Raw genomic sequence first — 12262 nt, 5'->3', positions numbered from 1 at the left:
TTCAATATGTGTGGAAAAGAGCAATGTCTGATGAGCCCAGTGCTATTTTGTTTCCAAAGTTGTATTTTAATCCTGGTTAAGGTATTTTAATGCTGCACTCTTTGCTGCATTGATTTTCCTATCAGAGTTTGCTCACAGGCTTGAGTAAGTCTGGATTTTCATAACATGAATGACTTCATTTTTGTCAAAAATTAATCGCGGGAAAGAGTTAATAGCTCATTGCAGCCCTGGAGATTTTTTGCACTGGGAGAGCCCCATGCTTTGCCCAGAACACGGCAAAGTGTCTCCCGTCGGTGCAACGGAGAGTTTGAAGAAAGCTGGCGGGAAGCCGGGAAGTTTGTCGCGTTCATCCCTTAGGTGTGATCGAGTGATAAAGGAAATGTAGTGCCCTTCGGGAGGGTGTGTACCTATGAGAAACAGGAAGCCGAGCAGAGGCCGCCTGCCCTGCCTGCCTGCAGAGTTTGGTCTCTCAGGCGGGCGCAGGTGTGCCGACAGCCGCCCAGCCTCTTCTCTCCAGGCATCTTGGCAGGCACGCTCCTCGGCAGCAACATCTGGAAAGGGGGGAAACCCAACCCAAAGCCAAAACACCCCCTTCCTTAGGAAAAAAAAAACCCAACAAAAAACAACAAACCAGCAACCCTCCAGGTAGAGAAATATGACGGCCTTGCAGCTGAAAGAGTTGTCACAGTCAGGTCTGTACAGGAGGAGACGGGATCGCCCTGATAGTGTGGGACTACCTGGGTCACATGAAGAGAAGCTGAGGTGAGTGCGAACTGACGGGTTCCACGGGGCGCCGAGCCCTTCTCGGCCGTTTCAGCAAACGAAATGCAAACACAGCTCTGGAAAGTCATTGCAAAACACATGCATTGAGAAGCACTCCCGAAACACTACGGAAAAAAAAAAAGAAGATGAAGGAAGGATATATGTAGGAGCTGTACAGTGACCTTGTGGATTGTGGTGGTAGTGTGACTCGCTTCCCTGGCTCTGGGAAGGGCGAATGTTAGCCCATGGTTGCTTCTAGATCCCTTCTGACAGCCAGCACTTGCACGTAAATAACTTTCTGCAGCCTGACAGCTTTGCACGATCTTTGGGTCATCCAGGCACTGTGGGTTGCGCTGCTTCTCCGAGGTTTTGAGGCAGCCCCTCCACTGGGCTGGTTTCATTGAGGAGGGTTGAAGTGGCTCCTGGGCTCTGGCTTTCTTCATGGGGCGGGGGGTGTGGGGGGGGGTTCTTTGTTGTGTAAGGGTTTTTATATAAAAGAATGCAGCAGGACCACTTAGCCAGACCTTATCCAGGAAGGATGATCAAAAATCAGAAAGCCATTTAATGTCTGGAGTTATCTTCCTGATGCTGCATGCCTTTTGGAAGAGTAACAGGGAGTTTTCAAAAAGTCTCTGTTTGGAGCAGTGAGATTAAACGATTGTTTGTATCCTGAGTAAGCGCGGACACCAAAAAGAAAAAAAAGTTAAAATGCAAAGGTTTTTTTTTTAAAGTGTGCTCAGCGTGAAAACAATCTATTCCTGCTTCAAGCTCCTCAGAAAAGGATCCTTATGTAAATGCTAACAAAAGCCTCTGTGGAGAGGAAGTGCTTCCTAACTCCTATGCCTGTTCTCTAGTTATATTTTTAGATTATTTTTCACTGGTGGTGGTTTTGTATCACATTGGCATGTGTGCTGTGTGATTTAAAAGGGTTTTGTTACTATGCTTTCATTACCTGAGTTAGCAATTCCAGAAGGATGAGTATTCAGGTTTGGGGGATTTACTCTTTTGTTGTAACTAAGTACCTTAATAAAAAATTAGTGTGGCAAAATGTATAATTGTAACCTACTGAGATTATTTGCCGTGAGGTTTCAGAAATATCCTGTCAGTTCTAGGAATGTGTTAATTTGCAGGTCTGAATGTGTGCTTGGCATCTATTAATAGTGTTAATTCTGAATTATTTCCTAGGTGGATTTCTAATAGCATTAGCGGTATATATTATATTCATATGACTATAGCTGGAAGAATAGTAAAAGTAAGGATTAGCAGAGTAAAAGCTATGCAGAGATTCTTGAGTTTTTGTGTTTAGTTTTACCTATACAAAACTAGCAATGAGAAAGAATAAGTCTCTTTTTAGGGAAGAGAAAGCTGCTTTTTAAAGAATATACATAAAAATGAGTGCTAGCTCTCTACAGTTATGTTGCTGTTTCTCTTATGTATATGCATGTCCAAGATAGGAATGAGACTCTTTTTTGGGGCTAGGTGAGGGGAAGGGGTTCTCTGTACCAGTGTTAAGTCTAGTTGATTTGATCCTTTCCTGAACCTATTCCCCTCAAAGGTGAGATATATGTAAAACAGGGATTGATCTAGAGAAATAAAATCTGAGTTGGAGGAAATAGCATATCAAGACACTTACAAATCAGCTCAAGGCAGGGTATTGCAAATGCAAGGTGAATAGATCATGGTCAGATGATGCTCCTAGAGCAGGCGAAAAAAACATACCTAAAGGCAGAGCTTCTCTTGTATTTGCTAATAGCTTAAGCTGGTGCTTATTCAAACTAAACCTTGCTCCTTCCTAACCCATTTTGTGATATTTCAGTGTGTTGCCAGGCAGCCTTATTTGTCATTTTTACTGTATTCTCTATGACAAAAGGCTATGGCATTGTAAATATGAAATAATGACAAAACAACAGGGCAAAGAGCAGTCAGGAACAAGAGAAAAAGTTCTTTAGTTTTCTAAAACTGGCAACCTCTAGCTTTTTTTTTATGTGCTCTCCCTGGTGACACTTAGATGCCTGTCCTTAGCAAATACTTTCAGAGAATGTAGAGTCCACAAGAAAGACAAGAGGTTTCTTTCATGTCTGCTAAATTTAGCTCACCGTCCTCCACAGATTTGTAATGCCCTCCCATCTTTTCTCTCTCCAGTTCTTTGTTCTAGTGCCTTTGTATTTCATTTTACATACATATTAATCCACATATGTTAAATAAGATCAGCCCTCGAGGAACGGTTCACTGAAAGCTGCTTTCCCAGTTCAAGTACTGTATTTTTCTAATCCTAGGCCAAAATGTACTCAAGATGCCAATGTCCTCAGGGCATCCTGTGAGAATTTCTGTATTTAAAAAAGAATAAAAATGAAAATCGCCCTTTGTTCAAGTCATACGTGGTATCTGCCAGATTACGTTGTACAGCCTTTTACCCCTTGCCCCAGAGTGTGAGATTTCTCTCTCTCCTGCCTTCCTTGAGGTCTGTGTCTCCTTTGGTAGCAATTTCCTGGGATCCAGGCTGAGGTTTTCCTCTGTTAAGGTGCAAAACAGCAGTAAGTGACCCAGCGGCGAGCCATTCATATCCCTTCACCGTGTCTGCAGGGTGTCTTGAACTGCTTCCACTCTTCTGTAACTGCGACTCCTGAGCCCAATCATCACAGCAGGAGCCAGACGCCGCTCAGTAGGATGGGTGCTTGTGTGCCTGCAAACTGCGACCAACACCTAGCCAAGTGTCGGCAGTGTCAGCGCTGCAAAGCAGGTTGGGGGAGCTTGGTGCCACAATTCTGCCTTTGCTCTTTCCTGGGAACATCAGTGTCATTTGTATTTAAAACACTTGAGATTGCTAAGAATTAGGGTACTGTGAAGCAATGTACTAGAACTCCTAAATGTGTATATGTTTACACATACACAGAGTATATGTTTATCATATAATGAATCACATATATTTTATTTTCCAGGAACCAAAATTTCTCAAAACAATTCTCTTCACAGAATAAAAGTAATTTCCTATGTTAACATAGCTTCATGGTAGATGATGTGCCATGGGGCTCTGAACTCCACAACAGGAAGGTGAGCTTTGGCTTCTGCATCTGTGTCCACTGATGTCACTTCACACAAAGGTTTGACCCCCATCATTGTCTTCCAGATTTACTATTCAGTTTATGATGAGTCAGTTTCTATGCACATTTCCCTCAGTCTTTTGCAGGAAAGACTGTAGGAATATAGTTTGTCTCTTTCCATTAAGTTTTATAGCTTGTCAGATTTCTGTTTACAGTAAAAGCTCCTAAATAAGTGTTTAAATTTAACAGAATCTCTCTAAATACCTCTTGCTCTAGCGAGTAGGTGCCAGGTCATCTTGAGGGGAACTCATGCCAAAGTGGCCATCTGCGGGGACTGATTTGTAAGCAGCAGAACTTACTTTTGTGCATGGTTCTGTTCATTTTGCTCACCCAGTCGCTGTGATTCCTCATCCTGCTGTGGACAGAGTTTGATGCCTTGCAGTGCACCCACTCCTCTGCTGTGGTTTACAGGCTGGTGCTTGGTGCTAGCTCAAAATCTGCACCAGCTACCTCCATATTGTGGGTGGTACAGTGTAGTGGCTGAGCTGCTGAACTCTCCCACTCATAGTGGTGAGGACCTGAGGGAGTTGGGAAGGACTGCCAGAGCCCATCCAGTTGAGGTCATTACAGGCTAAACTTGCCATAGCCGTGAATGGCAAGCCCTAAGTTCAGCTGAGATCGGGTCCCGGGCGTGAGAGTAGGACTTATCCCTCTGTTAGAGAAACCAATCCTAGGATGGAGTGAGTTGCCCTCCTAGGGAGCCTCACTTGTCCCCTCCACCCCGCCTTTTCCTGGCATAACCCATGTTCAAGTTATCCCATCAGCTGCAGTGAGGTGAAAGGAGTCCCAGCCCTTGTCCTGACAGCTCAGCCCATTGATGGGGATGTGAAACATGGCTTCTCTTTCTACCTTTCCTATTCTGTGTATCATTTAAATGCCATGATCTCTCTGGAAGCATTTTCATCTACTGCTATAGATGTTACTGGTATTTTACTGACCTATAGGAAGCTGGAGCCTGCTTGCCCCACATAAAAGGAGGTCCGGATAGCTCACTTTCTTGAAAAAAAAGTTCACTTTCTTGAACTTCCACAATACAAAAATGCATGTGGTTTAGACCTCCACTGGGGTAGGAATGCTGAACACAGTCTTCTCTTCCTCTGCTTGAGTTAGGCTCACAAATGCATAGACCTTAACTATGCAGGATGCTTCCCACGTGCAGAGCTCAAAAGTGCAGCAGGCTGCCCAGCGCCTTCATCTCTCCTGTCTGCAACAGATGCAAGTCATTGAACTAAATACAACCTAAAAAATTTGCTTTTCAGAACAGAGAGAAAACTTATTCTCTTCTGCTATATTTATTTGGTGGGGGAAAAAAAGGGATATATCTGATAAATCTTGTCTTGCTTTGACTTTAGGAATGGCATGTAAAAAATTCTGTCTGTATGCTGAGCTATTCTTTCTTGCTTTTCTCAGCAAACAGGATGCAAAGGAAATTGTATGCATACATTTATGATTAATCATTAGGAATCACTTAACAGGAGCAATATGCTTGCTGCTTTTGCATTTTCCTCTTCTCATTCCAAGGCCTTTGTAAAAATAGAATGATTCCTCTAAATATGTGATACTATAAATTTCCAAAGCTCAATACAGTTTACTGGGAAAAGCAGGGACAGATCTCTCGGTTTTTGACAATTAAAATGAGTTTGATCATTTGATTTGTCGTCTATAGCTCTCTTTTCTAAGTTCATATGGATTCGAATGTGATTAAAAATGTGGACAGCTTGAAGAGGTTAGTCTCAAGTTTTTACCAAACAGTAAATTTCAAAATTTGCAACAAATAATTGGTGGCAAGCTTCAGTTGGTGGCGATCTGTCACTAAGGTAGTTCAATATCCTGTTCTCTTGTGCAGAAAGCACCATAGATTTTTTCCACATTAATAGCTTTAAAATATCTGCCTTCCCTTTGCTCTCTGCTACTGAAGCTCATGGGCACATCTGTGTGAGTAGGTGCAGGCAATCTTCTGCTGGGTCCATTCAGGCTCCTGCCTGCCTTTGCACACTGACTCCAGGCTGGAAGGCATGTGGATGTGCCCCAAAATTTCATGCACAAAGACTCTTTCGCAGATGAAATATGAGATATAAGCACATTTTTATGTCCCACTGAGCCTTGGGGGGCTAGGCTTCGCACAGCAAAGCTCGTAGGTGAGTATAAAAAGAAACTAATGAATAAAATCCCTAAACATCAGCAATGCGGTAGAGCTGAGTGCCTCCATTTCTCTGAGACACAGCATTTGGGAGCTGTGCTGGGTCACAAATCTCCTCAAAGTGCCATCAAAAACCTATGTGTAGCAGCCAGCAAAGGTGTACAGCTGTTTGCAGCTGTTTGTATCCCCTGAGCACCTCCTACTCGTCCTAGGAGGGAGAGAAGATGTTGCTGTATGGGACGGACAGGGGAATCAGGGACCCTGTTGAGGCCTTAGGCTACTGAGGGAAAGAGAAGGCAGAGAAGAAAATCTGTCTGCACCTCGAGGTGTTTTTAAATTTGATTTCCACTGGTAACGTTTCTTAATAGCATTCACAAATGTTAATATTTATGTAGCCACTTTTTGTAAGTGGATATTTCATTTGTTCACGGTGCCAGTGTCAGCAGGTAAAGCTGACAGTAATTATTGAATACATTGGTAAAAAAAAAGAGACTAATTTATTAAACCAGGAGAAACTTGAAAATAAATGTGAAGCCACAAAAAAACCTACACTTCTTCATTTGTTGTGGTTAGAAACTCTGCTGGAATAGTAGAGAGTTGGGACCTATACTCATGTGTGTCAGAAGCTTGGGAACTCAAATAAAACCCACTTTGGCTCATCTGCTAGCTGCTCTAATTGAAGAGAGGATTTGTCCATGTGAAAGTAACACTGAATTATTATTATTATTATTATTATTATTATTATTAATTATACTAACTTCCAGCCAGCAAAAATATACTTCATGGTTATATTTTTATATTGCAATACGTAGAATTTGCTTTGAGCCTTAGTTTGAGGTATCCAAATGACTAGAGGCTTTACTTTTCATTTGTGCTGTGCTTTTCATTGCTCTAGGGGTTAAAACAACTCATGAGGAACACACCCTTTTTTCCTTGCCTTCTTTCTCACCTCTTGCCTCCTGCATTGCATAACAACTCCAAAGCGATTTTGTTTGACATGCTCACCCTGACTATCACCTCCCATGACTCCAAATGACCGGAGATAGCTGTTTGCGCAACAGAAACCTGAGCAATTACTACTGTTTCCTCTTAGGTTTGCCTCATTGTAATAATCTATGATTTCAATAAATTGTTAAGCTTCAATGATTATAGCAATTAGGATTTTCATTACTCTTTCTTACAGGATTAGCTGGCTAAAGATAAATTGTAGGTTTCATTTTTTTGCTTTCCTGTGTTTTGATAGCACCTAATAAGAGGTGTTCTTTAAAAAAAAAAAAATTACTGTGATTGTTCATTATTCTTCATTATAATTTAGCTCCTCTTTGAATGCGGTCTGTCACACTAAAGTGAATTTACACACAGAAATATTCTGCAGAGGAGAGAAAAACTATATTATGTTGGTGTCACTACTTAATAAAAATTACGAACTTGCAGGCATTGGGGAGAACAAGTGTAGCTAAAGGCTGTAAGTTTGGGTTCCCTTTCTGTTTATTCCATTTTCCTCTGGTCTTTGAGCTGTTCTAGGAAATGCAAACCTAACAAACACAGTGTCCTGAGAAGTGTGAGCCTTTTACATGATGCTTTCCAGACATGGGAAGAGCTCCAGCTTGCCAAGTATGTTGCCTGTTACAGTGGCCAAAACCTGATGCCTGTGGAGAGAGTCAGAAGATAAAAACGGGCCTTTTATGGGATTTCCCTTGGTAGCAAACCCAACTTGCTGCCAGCTGTGGCTCTAAGACTTCCTACAGAGTTTGTAATGTTCGGTGTTTTTCCCTTCGATTAACTCCTTTGGTCTCGCCTTGCGTTCAGGAATCTTGGACGTTTCACAAACCTTTGTGATGCACTGCTTTTTCTGTCTGCTTTAATGTCCATGATCGAGCTCAAAGAAAATTAGTTAGAAATCATTAGCTATTAGCTGCAAAGGAAGTAACATATTGGCAGACACGACTAGCAGTCCCTGGCGGCTTTTCTCAGCAGTGCCTTTTTCAATGAAAGATTCAAACTGTTCCAGCAAGTAGTGAACAGATAAAGGTGAAGCAGATGTGAAATGGCATTTGTATTTTCCAGCATGTTAAATCCATGCATGCCACACTTTTCATGGATCATAAAGTTCTTGATCCCGAGTTGAGTCTACCTTTTGAACTCTGTTTCTATGCAGTTATTGGAAAAATGTTACCCACTCGGAGTCATGACTGAAAAGTGCCCTAACTAGTTCCCTGCTTGTTCCAGTATGGAAAGTTTGCATTGAAAGCTGTGTGTCTCACTTGATGTTTGGCTTTTCAGTTACTCTTTTTTATGGTTCTCCTCACCGCATATACTATATTCCTGGTATGTTAAAGAAGCTGCTCCACATGGTAGCAGTGCAGCTTCAGGATAAACTCCATTCCTTTCTGACAATAATGTTCAAGTTCTCCATGGTACATAGCAGAGGAGAGGGAGGTTTGGCAGGGCTTGGACCCCTTTTATCCAAAGCTCAGAAACCCATCATCTTCCCTTTTCCCTTCACTTCTGTTCTGCCGAGCCAATAACCTGTGCTGCTCCTTCACATAATCACAGCAATATGCTGTTGCAATGGGTAACTTCTACATCTTCCCTCAGAAGTCATATATGTTGCCACCATTCACTCCTCCTTTAGTCATTTAGGATTAGTCAGTTGTAGTAACTGACTGGAAACCGATACTTTAAAAAAGCATTGCCATAGTTGCCGAAGCCTTTGGTTTGGAAAGTGTGTGGAAGTCTTGCTTTGCAAGCTGCTACTGAAGTTCATTCATGCTTGCTTGGTAGTATCAAATAGCTAATAAATATATAATAAATAAAATATAAAGTACAAGATGAAGACCTTCAGTTTGTATTACCCAAAATGTTAAGACATCATAATGAAATATGAAAGCAATGCTATTTAGTATTAGCTTTATTTGTCAATACATAACTCATGCTTTAATCTTAGGAACCTAAATCACTTCTGATTATTCTCTTTCATCCATTGAATATAAGGGCCTTTATTTAATTCTTCAATGATAGCTTGTGAAAAAGTAGGTTCTAGCTGGTGTGGGCAGATGGCTACAGCAGAAGCAAAGGCTGATGTTTGCCTTTATGCTAAGGATTCAGTGAAGGATTTTTAGTGAATTTAAGTGATAGATGACATGAACTGAATATTGGTGCTAGAAAACTGTTACTGTGAATCAGAGAAATATGTTAGTGCAGCATCTTAGAATCATAGAATCTTTGGAAGATACCTCTAAAATCATTGAGTCCAACTGTAAGCCTAATAATGCCAAGTCCACCACTAAACCATGTCATTCAGAACCACATCTACACATCTTTTAAATACCTCCAGGGATGGTGATTCAGCCACTTTACTGGGCCATCTGTTCAAATGCTTGACAGCAATGACTTTTTTGGTAATAATTTTTTCCTAATAATCAATCTAAACCTGCCCTGGCACAACTTGACGTCATCTCCTCTCATCCTATCACTTGTTACTTGGGAGAAGAGATTAACACCCATCTCACCACAGCCTCCTTTCAAGTATCTGCAGAGAGCGGTAAGGTCTTCCCTGAGCCTCCTTTTCTCCAGACTAAACAGCGCAGTTCCCTCAGTCGCTCTTTAAGACTTGTTCCCTAGACCCATTACTGGCTTCATTGCCCTTCATTTTAGATGCTCCAGTACCTCAATGTCTTCTTTGTAGTGAGAGGCGCAAAACTGAACACAGCATTAGAGGTGTGGCCTCACCAGTGCCATGCATAGAGGGACAATCGCTTCCTTAGTACTGCTGGTTGCACTATTTCTGATACAAGCCAGGATGCTATTTTCCTGAAATGTCAGCAACTGCAAAGATCAGCCTCATACATTTTTACATATTTGAACCTTAAATCTGTTGCTTAAGCAATGGATAAGGAGCACACGTACACTTCTTGTAATTTGCTTGCAATTGCCTGATCACACTCTATTGTGCGTCCTTTGACTTTCCAGTGGTTTGATTTCCACCAGTATAAATATTACTCTGCTCAAACACTTTCATATTTTAGAACTGAATTATCTTGGTGTCTTGAAGCTCGCTCTGTGAACATCCAAAGAGGACAATTTTGAGCTTGGTGGGCCTGATATTGGCTCACTGGTTTTGAAAAGATGGTTCTTTTCAGAGTGAGTCTCCCAGGGACAGTAGGGTGCTGCCCATAGTATTGCTGACCTCTTTTAATGTACTTAAATTAGAAATGTTAATAGAAATACTGTTCTTTGAAATGCATTAGTGCAAACACATCCTTAAAATGTATTGACTTGGAAGAGTTTGGATGCCATCTGTTTACTGTAGTGAAGTATATAGGCAGTCAACTACACAAGGTGCACATTTTAAGAGTAATTTGTAGTATCTCGTGTAATGCACATTTACTAGAGCTCTTGTGAGTTTCTCATATTTGATATTGCATCTTTTTGTTGTTTTGTTTTTCCTGTCTGTATTGGATTCAAAAAATAATAGTGGAGGAAGAACAGATAGCTGTTTTAAGATTATCAAATATTTGTACACAAAAGAGGTAATTTCTTGTTTTACAGGAAGCGTGTATTCATTTGGTAATGTTTGTAACCATCAGAAAGAAGACACAATGGGTTTTTTGACTATTACTTACAACAGGAAAGGGCTATAGTTAAGTATTGCTCTCCCTTTCCATAAATTCTGTTAGAGACTGCTTTTTCACTGCTTGTATGGCTGATAAAAAGTTGTGTGGGAAGTTGCTGCTTACCTGTTTATTCCAGTTATATTCGTTTCCTTATGGAGAGATGGAATGTGAACCTTCTCTGAATGTGGAGAGCAAAGCATTTTTGGACATGTTTATACTAGAATAAATTTATATTGAAGTATATGAAACAGCTAGAGTTGCCTTTTTATTTGCCCTGTTTAAACTCCCACCACATAAGCTTAATCATGCCTTTTGTGGCAAAGACTAAAGGATGAAATGTTTAGGAGCATTCAGAATTCACCTGTTTTTTATTGCAGTGGTTTCAGGGTGGTTTTCCATCCTTTTTAATAGAAACAGAAGTTAGAACAGTGCCGGGCACATGAGAAAATCCTACCTGTAACGTGCATCTTTATTACAGAAATAATTTATACCTTCTTTCAAATTGCCTTAGGAGTCCAGCTTAACATAGAAAGGATTTTATTGCTTAAACAATAAACAATTGCAGCACTCAGAACCCAAGAGTGGTTTTAATTTCAATAAAAAAAAAGATGCAAAAGATTGATTAGCACTTTAAAAGATTGGTGCAGAAATCAGTGCAGGGCATTGCAAGTTCAAGCATATTTTGCAGCAGAACTTCTGTTCTAGTCGTTCTGTATTTTGCATGTGAGGACTGTTGCATAGCATCTGTGTTAAATATAACTAAAATGAAATCACCCTTACCTCTGCAGGAGGGGAGCGGGGATGCACTGTCATGACTTATTCTCCCCCACCACATAACCCAGTGAGGCACACGGCCTCCCAACAGCACTGGTGACGCAGTGATATTTCGTGGCGGTATGAGTAGGTTGCAAAGCAGCAGCTGCTTTTGCCAAGCACCTTGTTTGGAGCTGTGACTGCTCGGCACATCTATTTGTGGCATGGAGCACAGCACACAGCAGGGCTGGCCAGCCACCGAGCCTTCTCTGTAAGAGTCCCTGTCTGCCTCTGGCAGCTACCAGCACTGGCAGCCAGATTTGAAATCTCTCCAGAAAAAGCAGCCTGTAAGCAGAGCAGCACTTGTCCGTCGGCAATGATAAAGCAATGTGGCTATTTTTGCTGCTGTTTTCCAATGCCCTTCTCTGTACCTGCAGTGGGACACTTCCCCTCCCCTCTTCTGCCATTTCCTTTAGCACCTTCCCTGCTGTCAGCTTTGGCTTCTGATAAGGTCCTCAGTGTGCCAGGAGGAGCGTCTCTGTCTTCTTCCTTCCTATGTACCTTTTCTAATTAAATACTGAACAACTCCCTTTTCTCCTTTCCTTATCACTGCTTCCTTAACAGCAAGCTGGTAGGTTCTGTCCCAGATCCCAGGGAATGGCCTTGGTAAGCTGCTGCTGCTAATCAACAACCCCCAACATGCTTCTCACTCCTTGTGCACGACTTCACCTCAGAGTAACCTAGAATTCCCTGATGAAAATGCCATGTATTTTTAACAGCATATCTCAGATCTTAGCAGCGTGCCTCCAGCAAAATAACAGAACAGAGAAAGATAGGCAGCTGCTCTGGATTTGTGGACTACCAGATTCTCACAGTAGAAACTATATTTT

The 12262-nt window shown here is 41.5% G+C and overlaps 1 protein-coding gene across 5 annotated transcripts in view; it reads left to right on the top strand.

Moving 5' to 3' along the window:
• LIMS1 (LIM zinc finger domain containing 1) overlaps positions 1-12262 on the top strand; it is a 75290-nt gene that overhangs the window by 39396 nt on the left and 23632 nt on the right. The window contains exon 1 of one of the 5 annotated variants that reach the window (XM_054081681.1): positions 463-762. The exons of 3 other annotated variants lie outside the window; for them this stretch is intronic. In XM_054081681.1, coding sequence (XP_053937656.1) covers positions 656-762 — 107 coding nt within the window. In that variant the 5' untranslated portion in view covers positions 463-655. Of the gene's footprint in view, positions 1-462; positions 763-12262 lie in introns of those variants that run through there. One more of the 5 variants, XM_009557896.2, reaches the window with a different exon arrangement.

The sequence above is a fragment of the Cuculus canorus genome, chromosome 1, assembly GCF_017976375.1.
Source record: "Cuculus canorus isolate bCucCan1 chromosome 1, bCucCan1.pri, whole genome shotgun sequence".
Taxonomy (NCBI): domain Eukaryota; kingdom Metazoa; phylum Chordata; class Aves; order Cuculiformes; family Cuculidae; genus Cuculus; species Cuculus canorus.
This window is presented reverse-complemented; position numbering and strand designations above follow the sequence as displayed.